This window comes from Eptatretus burgeri, chromosome 12 (assembly GCF_056783735.1).
Source record: "Eptatretus burgeri isolate ZD-2024b chromosome 12, Ebu_testis_v1, whole genome shotgun sequence".
Taxonomy (NCBI): Eukaryota; Metazoa; Chordata; class Myxini; order Myxiniformes; family Myxinidae; genus Eptatretus; species Eptatretus burgeri.
The window spans coordinates 51,010,287-51,031,396 of NC_140972.1; the positions used below are offsets into that span (position 1 = coordinate 51,010,287).

A 21,110-nucleotide genomic window follows, 5' to 3' on the forward strand; every position below is an offset into this window, starting at 1 on the left:
GGTTCTGAAACTGAACTCGTATTCCACTTACTGCATTAAAGTAAAATTACTACTGATACTCTGCATCAGTTCCTTTCTCAAACACACCCACCCCAACATGTCGCGCAGAGCGTGGGTTATGCTAGTTATTTTTGAAGAAACAATTTTTTGTAAACTTAAATCTTCAACCTAAATTGCTTATTAAAATTGTAATTGATAACAAAAATTAGAATTGAATTTTTAATAAAATGAATTCGACTTGGTGTAAATCATGACAACACGACAACTCACGTACTTATCCTCAGTTATAACAAGACTGTCTCGAAAGCAATGTGTGGTGAGGCATTTTGAATTGCACAGCGGGAGTTGTTTTGAATGATGTGGAGGTGAGGTGTTCTTAATAACATGGCAGTTTCGTGGTGGTGAGGTATGAATATCAAGGTAGTGGTGAGTTGTTTTCAGTAACGTGGCAGTGAGGGGATTTGAATTAAGTGGCGGTGTTTGTCCCACTGTTGCAACTTATGGTGAGGTGAGCGACGCAAGTGGATACACGCGAATATATATTGTTACGGCTGTGGAAATTCGCAATACACCATTAAGGGTCTCAGGTGAGATATATCGGAAAGTCCATGTGGAGTGAGCCCAAACCCGTTGTATAGAGGGAATATATGTGATCCATTCGGGCTGCGATTCTTCAGTTAGCCGTTTTTCTTTTGCTGTCGTTATTTTGGTGCAAGAACAACAACGAACATCGCCACAACCAACATCTCAACGATCACGCCATTCACTACACGACGCCAACAATCACGCCATTCACACCACGACGCCACCTTCCACAACTACGCCACCACCATCTTCGCCACTCGCCATTCATCAAGCACCGTGCGGTCATGATCTCCACAGGACGGATGAAAGGAGCGGAGTGGCAGCAGCAACAAGGGTGCGAAGGGGCATCTCCCGCCCAAAACTCCCGCTTAAATATCTCCTGCCAAGATCTCCCACCCAAAACGCCCGTGCAAATATCTCCCGCCCGAATCTTCCTTCCCTCGTCGTACGGCGCATGAAGAAGAAAACCAACAACGCCTGTGGGGTTTTCCCGCCATTTTTCCCCGCGCTTGGTGAGAAAGGGGGAGGGGGTAGCGCGTCCTCTCCCGATTGGCGGAAGCGCGGTGTGACGCGGCCGGGGGAGAGGAACGCCCCCCTTCGAGGCATTTTCTGGAAGCATCTCGAAGGAAGGAGGAGCCAAGAACGGGGCAGGGCGGAGCGAAGGGCGGAGCCGGAACCCACAAAAGGGTGGGCGTGGAGAGTCCCTGCCCCTTGTCCCTGGAGGAGAATTGTCGAGAGTTGTAGAGAGTCGCTGGTCGATAGTCCCTGGAGGAGAATTGTCGAGAGTTGTTGGAGAGTCCCTGCTTGAGGTTCTGTTCATTCGTTCGGGTTGGGCGGACGACACGTTCAGGCGCGAGGCACGAGCCCATTGGACCACGCCGGAGGGACTCGGAGTTGCGGTCGCCAAGGGCTGCACGACGCGCTCAGGGAAGTCGCGACTTCCTTTTCTTTTGTGGTTTTGTGCAAATGACTGTGGGTGGCGCCAGTCTTGAGAAGTAGAACTGTTTTTCGTGTTGCCGTGTGAATCACCTTATTCGGTTGTAGATCTGCGTTGGTTCTTTGCTTGTCTTTTTCTTTGCATAAACGTATACGTGTATTGCTTTTATTGTATCCCTGTGACTGAAATATACGTGCCTTCCGTGCTCCCGTATTAAATGTGCTTGTCCGATTGTTCCCCGTTTTGCTTCGTCTTTTTCTTTTATTGAATCTCCATCTTGTATCACGTAAGGGATTGGTAGTGGGTTTAAAATGCCCGGTAAATAATCTGAACCATCAAGGTCAACGATAACTCCGCTCGGTTATCCCTGTAGCACGGAATGAGCCGCTTAAGCGGTTCGTGTCCAGAGTCGACCTGTGGCGTGGTACAACTCCTCGGTACTCTATCCGCGCGGGTACTTCGGTAAATCGACAATTCGGCGATCGGACCCAATTTCGCATGGGTAGAATGCGGACTGAGTTGTGATGAGGTTAAACCCCCACCCGTGACTAGCTCCTGTCATTGTTCGGTGAGGGTCACGACTGAATTGCACGTTCGGTGGGCGAAGCGGCCGCTATTGGTTTCACGCGGTCGTTCGCACGCCGGCGGGGCGCGAATTCGTAGCAATATGTATGCATAATATATTGTTGCGGTCTTCGCGCCCGCCGGCGTGCTGACGGCCACGTAACTCGAATCGCGGCACGTCGCCCACCGGACGGACAATCCAGTCGTGACCCTCTCGGACTAACGCCGGGAACCAGTCACGGGTGGACCTTTCGGTCTCACCGCGATCGAGCCAATCAGCCCCCGCGTGGGATAGGGTTGCTCGCCGGGTCGACCTACCTAAGTACCCACGCGGAGGGTAGACCGGGCGATCGCACCTCGCCGCAGGTCGACTTCGGACACGGGCCACTTAAGCGACCCGTTCCGTACTATCAGAATAACCGAGCGGTGTTATCGTCGACCTCGACGGTTCGATTAATTATCGGGCGTATTCAGCTCACTACCAACCCTTTACGTGAAGCAAGATGAGGATTCAATGGGAGAAAAAGACGAAGCGAAGCGGGAGAACAGTTCAATAATAAAGCACATTTATTCGCGGCACACGGGAAGCACACATATTCAATTCCACCAAAAGCACACAAAAAAAAGAAAACACAATTCCATTTACACAAAAAGCAAATATAAAAGCGAAGACAATGCAGAGCTAATACCGACTACCGAGCACACGGCAACACTTATACAATTCTACCTCACAGACGGCGCCGACAACACATACCCAAAACCAAGGAAAGAATACCCTCAAGGATGAGGCGGGCCTGAGGCCGAGACCGGGTCGCGCCTACCCGTCTGGTGATGAGACGCGGAGCGGCGATGGCGCCTCACTCCGCGGGCCTCGCGGACAGTGCCTGGCAGGGGGTGGGAAAGGGGCCCCCTTGGTCGCACTATCTCAGCGCGGGGGGGAACAGGAGGGGGTTGCTGATGCTCGGGGTATAGAGGATCTTTATTATCCCTGGTGTGCGTCTCCACCTCGGCCAGGTCGCGCTGCCGGCCTTCCTCGGGCATGCAGCTCCCGGCACCGTCGCGAGCACCCCCTCGTCTGCCTTCGCCGCTGCCGCCTCTCCGCCTCTGGACTCTCCGACTCTGGACTCTTCTTTGGACTCTCCCGTTGGACTCTTCTTTGGACTCTCCCGTTGGACTCTTCTTTGGACTCTCTCCAGCTTCTCCAGCTACTGCAGGCTTCGGGCTCCAGACTTCCACACTCTCTGACTGACGAACACGGTCCTTTTATCCCCCCGTAGCTTCGCCTTTGACCCCCTCCCTTTGACCTTTCACCTCGCTCCCCATTGGCCCGAGAAAAAGTGGGCGTGAAGGCTTTTTGATCCACAAATTTGCATATATCGATCGTCCTGGAGGCGGGGCCAAATCGCCCCTCGCTCACCGATTGGACGGCAAAAAGTGGGCGTGTGTCGTTTTTGATCCGTTTTTGAAGCACAAAATCCGTGATTTTGTACACGCTGTTCGACGCGCGCTCTGCACGAATCCAACACCGGTACCCACAGCGGGGCAAGAACGGTGGCGATGCTACGGTTGCGAGGTGTGACGGGAAGGTCGTGGCGGTTGTGGTGAAGCGGTGGTTGTGGTTGTAATCATGGCGGTTGGTCCAAAATAAAGATAGTAAAAGAAAAACGGCTATCCTGAAGAGTCGCAGCTCGCATAAATGACATGTATTCCCACTAGACAACGGGTTTGGGCCTAACTACACATGTACTTACCGAGATACCTCACCTAAGGGACCTGAATGGTGGTTTGCGAATTTGGTAACCACAACACTACCCCCTCCCCTTTTTACAGACTCGTCCCGAGTCGTCAAATTTTCGTGTGCCATCATGTGTAGTTTTCCCCTAGTACATTTTACCTACGGATCCCTGAGTGCGACATTCATGGTATTCGTGTCCCCAAAATAAATAACCTGAGGGCTGCGTAACTATCTAAACAAACTCACTCACACGGACGACTTAAATAAAATTGCCGGCGCTAGACAGACATGCCGGGGGCGCACTCATATGTACAGTACATCTTAACCTTAACTTACAAATTTTACACTAAACCATGGCCCAGGATCACTGAACTCTGCAAAAGAAAGCAGTTAGCAGGGAGCCAGGCTGCCCACATGCAGTCTCTGGCTCAAAACAATGCAGGTGACAGGGAACGTGGCTGGCTGCTCACACGCAGTCCAAGGCCTTCCCTTTTGAACTGAACGCAGTGAACCACAACGGTGCATGGGCTGCACAACGCAGTCTCCGTGCCAGCTCAAGTGGCACACGCAATGAGCACAACGAATGGATGCATGAACGGTTTGAACTGAATGCAGTGAACCACAACGGTGCATGGGCTGCACAAACGCAGTCTCCGTGCCAGCTCAAGTGGCACACGCAATGAGCACAACGAATGGATGCATGAACGGTTTGAACTGAATGCAGTGAACCACAACGGTGCATGGGCTGCACAAACGCAGTCTCCGTGCCAGCTCAAGTGGCACACGCAATGAACACAACGAATGGATGCATGAATGGATGGACGCAAACACGGTGCACGGGCCGCCACTGCAGGCCCGTGTTGTAGCTGCCAACAGGGCAGTTCTCGCAGCTTGCAAACTGTTGCTTTCACGATCCTGGCGCACATGGCAATGAACAGGGGGGGGGGGGCAAAGCAAAAATTGAACGGGGCTGGTGAACATGGGCAGTGGGCATGGCATGGAAAAGGTGAGCAGGCAAACACAGCCCGCAGAAGAAGGCCGCTGCAGGCAAACACAGCCCGCAGAAGAAGGCCGCTGCAGGCAAACACAGCCGGCAGACGAACTGGCCGGCACAGGCCTCGAAGAAAAACAGCCAGCAGATGAACTGGCCGGCACAGGCCTTGCAGCACACAGCTGCCGATGAAGTTGGCCGGCCTCCGCCTTGAAGCAAAACACGGCCAGCCGATGAAGTTGGCCAGCTCTTGCCGTTCAGTGGAGGTTGGTGGAGGGAGTGCGGTGGTGCTGGCCACTTGGAAGGCGGGCTCGGACCTACCTACCTGTCTCCCTCCCACCTATCGCCTTTGCCTGTCACTGTACCTACCCACTCCCTTAATTTGTCAAACCCCAATTTAGCCCCAACTTAATTTTTTTCTGTTGTTTTTATTTTTACTCCCCCACTATGAATCGTCCCCTAACCCCCTTTATTGTCCTTGTTCGGCTAACCTATCCTGTCACCTAGCCTACTCCCAACCCCTACGTTCCATTCCCGGAGGGGAATAAGGGAGAGCTAACGTCCTGTGTCGAGACCCAACGAAGCCTCAGAATGGCCTCCCCAGAGTTCGGCGATCTAACCCAAAGTGGGTCCAGCGGCCCACAACGACAGCGAGGGGATGGATGGTGTGGAGGGGTACATCTCCTAATCTACCCTAACCATTTAACTGTTAAACTACCCCGGGGCTTTCAACAAGCGCCTCTCGCTTAAACTATTGGTTCTAACAACCCAGATTCCCGTCGCCTGTTTTGGTGTCCTCACAATTTCGGGCCTCGCCCCCCCAATTTTCTCTCCGTGCCCTCACACGGTCTCCTGGCTGGGACACGTGGCTCCCTTTGGCAGGCACGACCCTCTGCCGATTCTCCCGCTATGGCACCCCCGGGCACTACACTGCCTCCGAGCCTACCAGCTCCCTAACACCGGGGAGTGCCCCCCATGGCACCTCCCCTGAAACGCACACGTGGCAGGCCGGCCTCCCGGGCCCCTTTCCGAGGGTCACCCGTGCCCACAACACTGCCCACGCGGCTAATGGCGCCCCGGGCCCCCGCACCAAGCAGGCGCACCCGTGCCCACTACGCTATCCCGGCCCCCCATGGGCCCATGGCCTACCACGGCCGACTAGCCTGGTGCCCGGGGTACCCACTCAGCGATACTCACCTTTCGCAGCCACGCTCCCAAGCCCGTCAACAGGGCTCCTGCACCCCTCCAAATGGGTCTCGAGCCTACTTTCCCACCAACAACAAAACGACCTCCATTTTTCAATTTGACTAACCCAGCTAACTCAATCTACACTGACCCCGGGGTCCCTTGGGCGGGAGTCACTCCTCCCCCCAATCACTCATCGCACCATGCATTCCCCATTCACTCCATACACACAGACCCGCTGGCCTCACTCACTCACCATGTACTCACCTCACAACTCTTCAACACACACACCGCTGAACTCTGCCATCCTTCTATCTGCATCCCCTAACTAACTCGTGCTCCCACGTCGTCCCTTAAACTACAGCACGTTCCATTTAACCTACGTAGCTAAGCTACGTCCCCTCTACACATTCACAAGTCTGTCCATGTCCTCAAATAAATCATTTTATTTCCCAACCTAAATCTGGCTACAATCCCTCTAACTAATCCATTCCACGGACTCCATGAGGACTTACCCCTGCCCCATGGAGTCGGTCTAACTAAGCTAACCCTTCCCCCTAACTAGTTTTCATCCTGTGCCCAGGTAAGGGGGTCTTTCACCCCTTGCCCAGGAATCCTGTGCACCCGAAAGTGAGGCTTGCTTTTTTTTTTTTTTTTTTTTTTTCCATGCGCAGCACCTGCGCGGCAACTCAGAGCTCGCGCACTTTACACCTGCCCGTGACGTCATGCAGCTGCACGTGTTCCTCGTCCCTCCTTGGACGGTACCATCCGGCAGAGATACCCCTCCTGCCGGATTCCAACCACACGTGCAGCCATGACGTCACCGTGCGCAAAAAAAAAAAAAACACAAGCCACACGTCTCGAGGGATTCCCCACGCGAACACATGTGCTTTGCCCGTTGGAGCTTAACACACACGATCGCGTGGAGAACCCGTCCGGTCCAAATCCATTTACCTGCCTAAACTTTGTCCGTCCGCGGGATCGGCAAATCCACCGCGTGCGTTTCCGGACCGGGACTTCACTCTCGCAAGCGAGCACGTGGTGGTCTCGTGCGTTGCACAGCACGGACCGCTTGCTCACTGCTGGGTGAACCCGGCACGGTCCCCGAAACAACTACAGCCGCTACTCGGCTTTCGTTTCTCGCATGTCGCCGTCGTCGTCGCCATTCAACCCACGCACACCTGCGTGTTACGACGCACACAGTCCACTCCATCACATTCACACGGGGAGACGCGGCTGCGTGCTCCCGCATGCCAACCGACATCTCCCTCTCATACCGCTCTCTCACACACACGGTCTCCCTTGCACACAGCGACCTTGCACACGGCCGTTCACTCACGCGTGCGGGGGCACTCACCCGCGGTGCCTCACTCGCACTCCGTGCCTCATCCACACACGCGGGGGCACTCACCCGCGGTACCTCACTCATACACACGGCGACACTCACACACGCGGTCTCTTCCACACACGGTGCCTCACCCACACACGCGGGGGCACTAACCCGCGGTGCCTCACTCACACTCCGTGCCTCATCCACACACGGCGTGCTGGGAAGCACGTACTCCGGCACCATCGCCACCACACCACTCACACGTGGTGCCTCACTCATACTGGCCGTTTCACTCACACACACGGCCTCACTCACACACGGTGCCCCATCCACACCCGGCGTTCTGGGAAGCACGCACTCTGGCACCATCGCCACCACACCACTCACACACGGGGTCGCTTCCACACACGGGGACGCACCCACGCCTTGCACCACACACACAGGGACAACCACACTGGGGATTTGTGTCCCCACAAGGGTCTCCGGGGCTTCTATACCCCCCAAGCTCTCCGTGCACCCGTCCACAGCACCCGTCCCCTCAACCTCGCAAAGCACGACCGAACTCACCTGGTCGTGACTCGCCTCAAGGGGGCAGACTCCCTCCCCTCGTTCCTGGAGGAGGCCATCCAGGTGCTCGCACTGGGTCTCTACACGCTCCGCGAGCTCACCCCCATTGTCCTCCACTACCTCCGTGTGTGTGTGCGCGTCACTTACCCCGTCTTCATCGTGCAGTCTCTCCTCTATTTTGTCTGTCTCCCGTGTCTCTATACATTTTCTCTCCTGGTTCCTTTTTTCTGTCTCTTCCTGGTTCCTTTTCCTTTCCCATCTGAGTCGTTCTTTCTCTCTTAGCCCCATTAGCTGTTCGTTCTCCCTCCGTTTTAGTTGTTCAATTTCACACTCATAGAGTTGTTGTTTTCTTTCCCACTGTTCCTCCTGCTCTTTGTTTTCCAATCTCATCGTTTCTTTCAATTGGCTCATTTCCTTCCTGTGTTTCATTCGTTGTTCTCTCACGACTCTTCCTCGTTTCCTCTCCTGTCCTTCCTTCTCCAGTTTCATGGTTTGCTTCATTTGGTTAATCTCCTTTTTGTGTTTCATTTGCTGCTGTCTCATTACTCTTCCTCGTTTCCTCTCCTGTCCTTCCTTCTCCAGTTTCATGGTTTTCTTCATTTGGTTAATCTCCTGTTTGTGTTTCATTCGCTGTTCTTTGTCTATCTCGTACTCCAGCCTCAGCTTTTCTTCTAATTGGTCAACCTCAGATTCATGTTCTTTTTGTTTTCTATTCCATTGTTCCTCTCGTTCTTCCCTCTCCAATCTCGTTGTGTCCTTCAATCTCCTGATTTCTCCTTCCTGCTTCATTTCTTGCTCCTTTACTTTCTCCTCGTATTCAAACCGATTTTTTTCCTTTTGTCGTTCAGTTTCAAATTCATACTCTTTCAGTTTTCTATTCCACTGTCTTTCTTGTTCCTCCTTCTGCAATCTCGTCATTTCTTTCAACTGACTGATTTCTTTCTCCTGTCTCATTCGTTCTTCCTTCATTACTCTTTCTTGTTCCTCATTCTTTAGTCTGGCCTTCGCTTCCAGCTGTTCGATCTGTACAGTGTGGTTTCTTAAAGTTTCATTTTCCGTTCTCTTCCTTTCCTCTTTTAACACTCTCAGTTCGTTTTGTAATTCCCTCTCTTTGTTTTGATGTTTCTGTAACTCAGAAACTTTCTTTTCCAATTCCTTTCTCATCTCCGCACACTCAGACTTTGCTTTGGCTTCTAACTGTTCTTCCGGCTTGCGCTTGTGGTTTTCTACCCGTCTTCCCAGTTCCTCTGTCTCCGTTTTTCCCTCCAGTCCCAGCTTATCAACTCTCTTCGTCATGTCTTGAAGTCTTTTCTCACACTCCACCGTTTCGACCTTCAATCCCTCCTCTGTCTCCTCCTGGCTTTCTTTTAATTGGTTTTTCGCTTCGAGTGCGTTTCCATCCATTTTTTTATTTTCCATTTGTTGCGTATTTCTCTTCATTTCGTTGTTCCCTTCTTTCATTCCGTCAATTATGCTCTGCACGAGTTCCATAACGTGCTGTATTGTCACCTGCCCTGGCCACTCCCACTGACTACATTTAGCGGTGGGGTTATAACAAAAAAACCGACCAGATGAACGGCATCGATGCCTTTCCCAACCTTCTGGTACGGGTTTCTCTTGCACGGTGATCTCGTCCTGAGCCATGGATTCTACATTACTATTACACATACCTAATCCACCCGGCACCCGCTCGCCTTGAGACGCCATCTTGCTTCTCGTGAAGGGTTAATTTGCTCGCTCGTAATTTGGAGGGAATCGGGGGTCGCTTCTCTCACCCCTGGACCGATTCCCGTGAATTTAGCCGGAGACAGGAGAGCCCGTTTTCCTGTTCTCCGATACCAGTGCCGCGAGGAGGGCGATGAATTTGTATCGCACGACCTGACACCAGTGTTGCGGTCTTCGCGCCCGCCGGCGTGCTGACGGCCACGTAACTCGAATCGCGGCACGTCGCCCACCGGACGGACAATCCAGTCGTGACCCTCTCGGACTAACGCCGGGAACCAGTCACGGGTGGACCTTTCGGTCTCACCGCGATCGAGCCAATCAGCCCCGCGTGGGATAGGGTTGCTCGCCGAATTCGACCTACCTAAGTACCCACGCGGAGGGTAGACCGGGCGATCGCACCTCGCCGCAGGTCGACTTCGGACACGGGCCACTTAAGCGACCCGTTCCGTACTATCAGAATAACCGAGCGGTGTTATCGTCGACCTCGACGGTTCGATTAATTATCGGGCGTATTCAGCCCACTACCAACCCTTAACGTGAAGCAAGATGAGGATTCAATGGGAGAAAAAGACGAAGCGAAGCGGGAGAACAGTTCAATAATAAAGCACATTTATTCGCGGCACACGGGAAGCACACATATTCAATTCCACCAAAAGCACACAAAAAAAAGAAAACACAATTCCATTTACACAAAAAGCAAATATAAAAGCGAAGACAATGCAGAGCTAATACCGACTACCGAGCACACGGCAACACTTATACAATTCTACCTCACAGACGGCGCCGACAACACATACCCAAAACCAAGGAAAGAATACCCTCAAGGATGAGGCGGGCCTGAGGCCGAGACCGGGTCGCGCCTACCCGTCTGGTGATGAGACGCGGAGCGGCGATGGCGCCTCACTCCGCGGGCCTCGCGGACAGTGCCTGGCAGGGGGTGGGAAAGGGGCCCCCTTGGTCGCACTATCTCAGCGCGGGGGGGGAACAGGAGGGGGTTGCTGATGCTCGGGGTATAGAGGATCTTTATTATCCCTGGTGTGCGTCTCCACCTCGGCCAGGTCGCGCTGCCGGCCTTCCTCGGGCGTGCAGCTCCCGGCACCGTCGCGAGCACCCCCTCGTCTGCCTTCGCCGCTGCCGCCTCTCCGCCTCTGGACTCTCCGACTCTGGACTCTTCTTTGGACTCTCCCGTTGGACTCTTCTTTGGACTCTCCCGTTGGACTCTTCTTTGGACTCTCTCCAGCTTCTCCAGCTTCTCCAGCTACTGCAGGCTTCGGGCTCCAGACTTCCACACTCTCTGACTGACGAACACGGTCCTTTTATCCCCCCGTAGCTTCGCCTTTGACCCCCTCCCTTTGACCTTTCACCTCGCTCCCCATTGGCCCGAGAAAAAGTGGGCGTGAAGGCTTTTTGATCCACAAATTTGCATATATCGATCGTCCTGGAGGCGGGGCCAAATCGCCCCTCGCTCACCGATTGGACGGCAAAAAGTGGGCGTGTGTCGTTTTTGATCCGTTTTTGAAGCACAAAATCCGTGATTTTGTACACGCTGTTCGACGCGCGCTCTGCACGAATCCAACACCGGTACCCACAGCGGGGCAAGAACGGTGGCGATGCTACGGTTGCGAGGTGTGACGGGAAGGTCGTGGCGGTTGTGGTGAAGTGGTGGTTGTGGTTGTAATCATGGCGGTTGGTCCAAAATAAAGATAGTAAAAGAAAAACGGCTATCCTGAAGAGTCGCAGCTCGCATAAATGACATGTATTCCCACTAGACAACGGGTTTGGGCCTAACTACACATGTACTTACCGAGATACCTCACCTAAGGGACCTGAATGGTGGTTTGCGAATTTGGTAACCACAACAATATATATATATATATATATATATATATATATATATATATATATATATATATATATATATATATATATTGATACGGTTCTAGGAACCGTATGCATACAAACATAGAGTTGTCCCAAGTCAGTTATTCCATTAATATACGTGTAGTTAGATCCCTTCCTTGTGTAGTGGGAAGACGCAAGGGTGCGTTGCGATGGGCTTTAGTTAGGTTATTAAATCATTTTTCCCTTTTATTTTATCCCCACTCCATTGCATTTCTGAGGAAAAATCCACGACAACCCACGGTACCCTCCCCAATGATCGCTTCTGAGGAAAAATCACAACGTGCACCATGGAGTAGACCGGCGCTTTGAGTATTCCACCGTCTATTCCAAAGCAGACGTGGGTGGTGAATCACGTTCGTTTTGCACCCAGGTGGGCGGACCAAACCAGCGTCTGGCCGAAACCCCGCCCAGAAAGGCGAACCACATGAAGGCCCAGTCCAACCGGGATGCTCGGATCGGATGATGACGTCGGTTTCGCCATGGCTCCTCCCCGAGCCCCGTGATCTATAAAGTACGAAGCATTCCTCAGGGTCCTTGTCGTTGGAATTGTGAAGAAGTTGGGGAGGTTGGAGAGAAGTTGGTTGTCGAGTTGGTTTTGCGAGTCGTTGGAGAGGTTGAAGAGAATTGCGAGTTGTTTGGTCATTGAAGAGAACTGCAGGTTGGAGAGGTTGAAGAGAATTGTTGTGAAAGTGTTCTGCTGCCTGGCTTTGCCTATGTCTCGCCTCGATGTCCTGCCTACTGTACTGGTCCTCGCTCCCACGACCTCGATCAAGTCTCTAATCTGGTTATGCCACCGACTCATCTCTCGCCTCTTTGAACTCCGCCAGACACGATTACCACACGTGCGGCTGTGGACCGAACTGTGCAGCTTTTGTCGGGTGCCGCACCACGGAGCGTCCCTTCCTCGTAATGCTCAGGTACCAAAAACTGTGACCTCAACTCCCTCCCTCCCTGGCTGCAAAAGTCCTTTGCTTTTCATTGTGTTTATTTCGTCTGAGTGTGTTGGCGCCTGTCCGTTAGATAAACCTGTATAAGATCTTCATTGTTGTGATTGTTATTGCTTTTATGAATCTCGCGTCAAGTCTGCACTGTTTCCGCTTTTGTAAGTTGCTTGTAAAATTGCCGCACCACACCTCTGTCATCTTTCCCCTGCATTACATTCCGAATAAACCTTTTTCCTGTGCCACATGCTTTTTCCCGCCTTATTGAAAATAAATAATTGTAGAAATGTCCCCAGCTCATAATTGTCTTTTCCTCCATTGGTCCAGCATGGTTCGAATCTGAGTTTAGCCGGGTCTTTATTCCCGATAATCCGTTCCTTCTTGCCGGTACGTCCTTGGCAGGGCCGCTCGACTGCATCCGATCCGGAAAGGTAGTCGGTAGAGTGATCCGGTTCGGGCAAGGCGTACCGAGGGCGTGGATCCCCGGCAGTCGAAACCGTGTGGTTAATTCGGTAACTTGATTCTTTTGTTGTTAATTTGTTGTGGATCTGCCCCTGGTGTGTGTATTGCCGCAATGCCTTTGTGAAGGCTTGTGGAATTGGGTCTTGAAAGGTCAAGCATTCTTTAATTTCCAGATTGCCGAAAGTAAGGGGTGACAAAAAAGCCTTGTTTTTTTTCAGATCACCATTTGATCTTGACCTTTAACCTGGAGGGGTATGATGTAATGAAGCATAAATATGCTTTGCTCTTGGCTATCGAGAGAGGGCAATTTTGTTCTGATCAGACAAACCATAGTCGAGTTTTGTTGAAATGTGTTAAAATGTCAAAACTTGGTCGTGACGTGAAAAATTAGATCCACTTCAACATAATTATGTCCATCCCACCTACTTTGTATTACCATTATTGAGGAAAAATTTAATTCCGAAATTCCTCGGACATTGGCAGAAAAATGGAGAAAAACCTAAATGGTGGTTTCGTACTATTGTTAGGGGTGTAAGACCTTGACCTTTAACCCAGAGGGGTATGATGTAAATTAAGTTGAAAGGCGGCTTGCTCGAGTCTATCTAATGAGGATAATTTTCTTCTGATTGGACAACCTTCCGTCAAATTATGGAGAAAAAGTCTAATTAGGTCATGACCTTAAAATTAGGTCAAAAGTTAGGTCAACCCTCCATACTTTCTCTTCACATTATTTAAGTAAAATTTCATTCTGGAAGTCCCAACCAGCTCCGAGATATAGTTTGGGGAAATTGATACAGTTTGGAAATTTGGAGTGTTGAAAGCGCAGAAAGGTATTATTATTACTATTATTATTATTATTATTATTATTATTGTTTAATTATTTTTTTTTTCCTCAATTATGGTTTTGTACTCCTGGGGATCTAATAAACTTTGTGGTACATTTAAATAATTGTGGGCACCTATTGTATAAACAAACCCGATAACAGCAATATGCCTCCCCCTCCTTTGTTATCGGAGGAAGCTTAAATAGTACGGATGCTTGACATCACAAAGGGAGGAAAGTGAAGTGTTGTGGAATGAGGTCTCAGTGGGTCTATTGTGTTGTTTTTAAAGCCCTGACCTATTTTTCCCACAGATGGTTACCCGCTGTTCGAGATCCAGCGCTTTGACGGCTGGTACAACAATCTCGCTCGCACTGAATGGGGAAGCGCAGGTACGGAGCACCCATGGTGTAATTTATGCTTTGAAGTTGGGATTTGATATACAAGATAGTGAAAGCTTTTTACACAAGAAATGGAAAGTGTGGGTTTTATCTTGTAATCTATAACTTCAAATACAGTGGGTCAGCATGTTTGTCTTCGCTTTTTCTGACAAGAGGGTTCATAGAACACATTATCCCACGCGGTCTTGAGAAAAATGACATGAGAAGGGTTTTTCAACACTTGCTTTGCGTTTCCGAGCACAAAATATATTTTCCACGAGCCACAATTTTGTTGGAATCTCGAGATTCCCCAATGCTGTGAGTGTGAGCTGCAAATATGATTGGTCATGATGGCATAATATTTTGTCCAAGTACTGCTACACTGGAGGTTTCTGGAAGTGCCAACAAGGCAATTTGTTAACAAGGAAGAGCCAACAAGGCAACCCTCCTGTTAGAAAAGGTGATACATAAAGAATTGGGTTGGAGGGATTTTAAAGGACTACTGCCACCTTTTTTACTGCTATATAAATGCGACATAAACCAAGCAATAACCAAACTAAAGAGTGGAGAAAATCACAGCCTTGGTATTTAAATGGAAAACTTAATTATTGTGGAAAATGTCAAAAAGGTCTTATTGAAGGAATAACAAAGGCAAGTGTAAATAAAGCATACAGAGTGGGGGGGTTTAGAAAGATTTAACACATGTCAAGAAATCAATGGAAAAATAATCAACTGCCATTGCAAAATGATATGTGGCTCAGGAGGTTCTCAGACAGAACAGTGAAAGAGGTTTTTAATTTCATCTCTACTCAACAACAATACTTAAACCATGAACAAAGTTCCAACTTATTCTTTGTTTATATACTAGATAGCAATGAGCGTTATAAGAAAATCAAGTTATTTCTTAAAATAGAACATAAACAAATATTCGTCCATTCACTCTTCAAGTTTAAAGATGTCGATTATGATGTCTTCTCTCTCACACTGTGGTTTGAGTAAATAAGATGAGAGACCATCTTCAACGTCACTTTAGTAAATAAAATCAACCCCACACAAGTTGTCGGAAAGTGTTGGTTTTGAGATAAGACATTGAGCAGGTGAGCGAGCTACAGCGAATGAAAACGAGCGGAATGAGCGAGAGCAAGTATATGCGAGTGGTCTTGCGAAGGGAGTCTTGTCTCAGAACAAACATTTCCCTACTACGACCACCTATCCATGAGGAACAAAACGTTCACACATATGACGTCATAGGTCACATGGTTTGGCAGCCATATTGGATTTACCCAAAAGCCAATAAAATCTTATCCAGAATGGCTGGACAGATTGAGGGGAAACTTCACACAAATGTTCCCCAAGCCTTGTATTGGGGATACCAGGGTATTCATGAATAATTGATGTTCCATGGTTTGGCAGCCATATTGGTTTGAGCGAAGATCTTAAATAAAATTCCTTCTCTTGAACCCCTTCATCAATTGACGTGAAACTTCACAATTATTATCCTGCAGTCATAGGGAATGCATGTTTTAAATTTCAACCTGATCGGACACATGGTCTGGCAGTCAGCATTCTTTAATTTTTTGAATCTGAGTTCTTTTTTTGTTGTTGTTGAATAAGGCTCACTTGGCTGTGCCTGGATGGTTTTGAGGGTGGAGGAGTAGCAGTTGAAACCCAAGTCCTATCCAGGTTCTTCCTGATCTGTCCATCTTTGCTTTTTGCTTGTTTGAGTTCCTTCTGATGACTCCAATGCATGACTGTACCGATTTAGTCCTCCATTAGATTTGAATTTATTTTATTCCCATTCTTGATTCAATTGAATAATAATAAACGTCATGGGTCAGGGTCAGGTGTCTGATCAAAGTGGGGTTGCATCAAAGCGGGACATCTTGGTACCTGGTCATCACGACCAGCAGTTATAAAGTTGCAGTTCTTGTTAGGTCTCATTAATTACACTCGAAGCACCCGCTCCCTACGGTAACCATCAAGGGGGTCATGTTATTATATTTACGCCTATTATACTCCAAAGGGTCCCAGGATGACACACTCAAAAAATGGTTGCGATCGGTTCAGCCGATTTTGCGGTACCTGGGAACAGACAGACAGACAGACGGTGAATTATAGTAAGATAACACACCAGTACACAAATGCCACAGAAAATACACCACACACAATTCCAAAAACACCACACAAAACAAGTCCTGGTGAAGGTCTGCAATCTCTGATTGCTATTTTTCTTGTTAAATTTGTGTTGTTGACAAAAAATCACTATAACCTCAACATACAATCTTCACAAAACCTTCATTGATCGCTCCCAGGGAGGAAAAAAAACACCGCAGTGTACAAGCACAAGACCCAATCGAGGTCTGAAGGCCAATTACTTGGTTTTATCTTGGGTCAATTTTTTTTTAACATCCAAACAGCTCTCGACCTTCCTTTGGAATAACGAGGAGGCCATACAAAGTTTGGTCGCACTGGTTCCTGCAGAGCCCAAATGCAGAAGTAAACCAACTTTCTTTTTTTATATCTTAGATATCATAGTACCTGGGTGGGTCGAGTTTGCACATTACTTACTGAAAAATAGTACAATTGTGTTTTGCAAGAAGATTAAAGATGTTTGCATGGTGTGCGTTTGAAAGGTTTGAGATGGTCTCAAGGGTACTTCTCCTTTTTTTGTATACACTGTCAAGGCTCATGTGAGACCTTACACACACAACGTACAACAAGGAGAGGAAGGAGGTGAGGTAGGGTTGGGGGGGAGGGGGAAGGAAAAAAACAGTGTGGAACAGAGACATGAGGTCTGTGGAAGGGAGAGAGATGGGTCTTGGTACACGGGGTAAACAAGATGGACACGCCAGGGACTTTCAGGAAGGAAAGCAGGAAATTTGAAGGAGGTGGGTTTGGGGTGGATTCGTAGGGGTAGAAAATATCGTAGTTTTGGATGGGAGAAGATATGAGATGGTGGTGAACAGATGTTTTGAAGACCTGGAGGGAAGGGTATAAGAGGTCTCAAAGGTGAAGGGATCTAAAGGTGTCTAATGTATTGAAAGGATCTTAAAGGTAAAAGGGGTCTTAATGGTCTTATTGGTTCTTCAGGATCTTCAAGGATATTTGGGGTCTTTGGGGGCTTGAGGCTATTTGAGGTCTTTCAAGTCTTTGGGGTCAAATATAGTCACACTTCATGGATAGATGGAGTCTAAAGAGTCTTAAGGGTCTTTGGGATCTGAATTGGCTTTTAGGTCTTAAAGGTTTAAAAAGTCTTCGAGCTGTGAAATGTTCTTATGGGTCTTTGGGGTCTTCAGGATCTCAAGGGTCTAAAGGGCCTCGAGGGTCTTCGGGGCCTTTAGAGGCTGAGGTGCTGGATGAAAAATGTGAACATGCAAACAGACAGACAGATGACAAATTTTATTTATTAGATTGTAGATTGTATTTTTAAAAACAAAACACTTTTGTCCATCTAAACTTTGGTTTGTTCGTTTTGTTTATTGACCACATGTATATTTTTATTGCATGTTCGAAAATCTAGAGTGTGGTATATATTGTATAGAATTGCATTGTACATTATTAAATGAACACACGTTTGTCGGGCAAATATTAGCTTGTTAGTTTTTCTTTATTGTTGATCATCCATGTTAATGTTTTATTTTACATTGTTGTGAGCATTATTTCCTTCATTAGGAGGAATCATTCACAACATCATTAGGAGGAAGTAAAGGTATTCAACCTAACATGTTCCTATCTCTTCTTAACTGCAGACCAATTCTGTGACAGCCATGTTAATGTTTTATTTTACATACTCGTGAGCATTATTTCCTATCGACCGATCAATGTTGAAATGTCGGCTTTGACCGTGTTAAAATCCCACCATTTCTTTCCCCGGGTACAAAGGAACCAAACTCTTGAGGTTGGCATCAGCACATTACGCCGACGGCGTTTACCATGCCAGAGGAGAACCTTCACTGCCCAACCCACGAGCCGTGAGCCGAACCATCATGCGGGGGGAACAAGGTGTTCCCTCCAGCAGCAACCGCACTGTCCTCTCTGTTTTCTTTGGTACCACTCCCATTAAACATACTATCGTTGGCAGTTTTTTTTGATAAATCATTCTTTTTGGTGTTGAAATTTTATGAAAACATTCAGACCAATGTAAAGAGATAGCACGAGCAGACGTGATATAACATATGCGAGGAGTAACCGGAGGCATTTTACTGTTTTGCATTTATGCAAATTTAGAATAAACTGACTCAACACTGATGTTGCAATGTTTTTTTTCTCAATCAAGTGTTCAAACAACCTTAGTTTGGCTTTAAACTGTGCAATTCAATCCCTCTGTGGGGCTTTACCACACCACAAAGGTTTCTCTGATTTCTGATTCCTCTCAAACAACGATTGCCTGAAAAAATCCCCAAAATTCCTCAGACTGCTAATATATTTACACCTCGTGTACAGCAAGCTTGTTTAGTTGATGAACTCACCATCTGCACCTTATTGATGGAATTTTAAACAAGTAATCCATTGTCATTTCCCTCAGTTTGCGATTGAGAGTTGCTGTTTTACTTTAGCAATGATTGTTGATCTTGCGCCCGCAGGGCAGCACGTGATGGACGAGATCGTGGACACGCGGCGTGCTGGGTGCCCGGTGGAGTTTCTCAACATTTATGTTCCACCTCAAGACCCGGTCTTCAATTCAAATTCCAGGAGCAATGTGATGGTGCTGTTCAGAAGCCAGTGGGACAAGTCGACTGGAGTCTCAACGAGCAATCCACGCTTGCAGGTTCACTTTTGCCTGCACACACACACACACACACACACACACACACACACACACACACACACACACACACACACACACACACACACACACACACACACACACACACACACACAATTCCCTTCCCTTCTCTCTTGTTGATGGTGTTCTAAACATAATAAATTTAGATTCCATCAATCCATCAATTATAACATGGAAACAGTCATGAAGATATTTCGCTCCGTTTTGAATCACTGCACTTGGGAAAAACACACTGATGTTATTTTTTCTTCTTTACTTCTTCATAGTCTGTTTCACTGAACAGTCGTTGTCTAATTTTGCCACCGTTTGGTCATGGACTTGCTGATAAACACAAATAACTTTCCTCATTCCTAATTTATTCTTCGATTCTCACACTGATGGAGTGCTCGAGGAAAGATAATTACAGTACAATATGCAATGTGGTTTTACAAAATGTTCTTCAAGTTTGTACTTTTGGATGGCATATATATTGTTGCGAGCCGGGGATCGGGTGAGAAGACCACTAGGGGAAAGCTATCTCGGCTCCCCACCAGACTCACGTGGATAATTCCATGGCGCAGCGGGTCGCGAACCAACCATGGATGCCAATAACTCAACCGCGTGACCAAGGGTCCTCCTGTCTATGGGTTAACTAATTAATCACATTATTTAATTACCGGGGAACACACCCTCGGTACGCCTTGTCCAAACCGGATTGGATGCAGCCAAGCAAAACTGCCAAAGACGTACTGGCGAAAAGGAACGGATTGTTGGGAATAAAGTCCTGGCTAAGCTAGGATTCGGACCATGCTGGATCAATGAAGGAAAAGACAAAAACGAGCGGGGAACATTCTGAATAGTAATTTATTAACAAGCAGGTGAGGAAGGGTATGTGGTCCGATCAATAGATTTATTGGGGTGTGCAAGCAGAGATAGGGAAGAAAGGTGTGGTGCGACAATATACAAGCAACTTACAAAGCAGATTTAATGTGAAAGCAGACACAGATCAAGATTTAATGTGAAATAATAATAATAATAATAATCTTCTACAGTCTTACTTATGTGTACAGGCACCAGGACACACACACACACACACACACACACACACACACACACACACACACACACACACACACACACACACACACACACACACACACACACACACACACCGATGAAGAGGAATTGAAGTGAGAAAGGAGAAGACTTGAGGCTATGGTCTCTCGGTACCTTTGCACGCTTGCCCGAACGCGCCACCAACACGTTTGGGGGAATGCTCCGTGGTGCGGTACCCCCCTGATAGCTGGCGCGTCGTCTCTTGCTTCGTGCAAAGCGTCGTCCAGAGAATGCGATGCGACCGTCGGTGTGAAGGAGGGGCTTGTGTTGGGAGGGTGGAGTCAGCGTCGTGTGGGCGGTGAAGAGGAGGGGAAGTCGAGGTGATGACAGAAGGCAGAGACGAAGTGATGACGACAGAAGGTGGAGTTGAAGTCCAAATTGAGCGGGAGGCGAGGCAGGGCAGAGAGAGATTGAAGGCTCCGCTCGGACCTTTATAGGCCCCGCGGTGCGGGGTGGGGGGCCACCCCGAAACGCTGTGTCATCACCCGAATCGGGCGCTCTGATTGGCCCCAACCCCCTGTGCCAGCCGGCCGCGATGGTCGGAAACCGCAACATTCCATTTCCGGCAAGATGACCCCAAGCCGCAAAACATCCCGCTCCGACCTCACGGCATGACACGAATCGCCCACACCGAACTCCGCTCCATGAATTGCCTTGCACGAACCCCCGGGCCATGCCCTGATGACCGGCCAAGAGTGGCGTCGGTCTTGCATGCCTGCTCGGGCGCCCTGACCAGCGATGGTCAATGTGCCTGCTCCGTGTGCGCCACGTGGCCCGAGCTGTACAACATGCCCTCGCCCGATCGCAGCTTCGCTGGCCGTCGAGGCGAGAAGACGTTTTGCCGTCCATGGGGAACATCCGCGGCCACCAGCGAGGACCGAAGGCACGATGTTATGGCGAACCCATGCACAGACAGTAAGAGGTGTCCATTCGTGCCTCGCTCTGCACGATACAAAGTATTGCGAGCGGTAAATTCGTGCTCTCGAGCACGTTCCGTACAGTGCGCGTGGATCCACCATTACGCACGTGGCCAGCGCTCGTGTTCATCCGATTCTGCCTTTGTGTGCGTGGGGCAAACCCCGATCGGTATAATTAGTTCAGAAA

The 21,110-nt window shown here is 49.0% G+C and overlaps 1 protein-coding gene across 5 annotated transcripts in view; it reads left to right on the forward strand.

Annotated features, from left to right (window-relative positions):
• Window positions 1–21,110, forward strand: part of LOC147015600 (dual oxidase 1-like) — a 171,816-nt gene that overhangs the window by 3,852 nt on the left and 146,854 nt on the right. For all 5 annotated transcript variants that reach the window (XM_085850498.1, XM_085850496.1, XM_085850497.1 and 2 more), the window contains exons 3-5: window positions 14,060–14,137; window positions 18,008–18,172; window positions 18,709–18,893. In XM_085850498.1, the coding sequence (XP_085706624.1) occupies window positions 14,060–14,137; window positions 18,008–18,172; window positions 18,709–18,893 (428 nt within the window). The remainder of the gene's footprint in view (window positions 1–14,059; window positions 14,138–18,007; window positions 18,173–18,708; window positions 18,894–21,110) is intronic.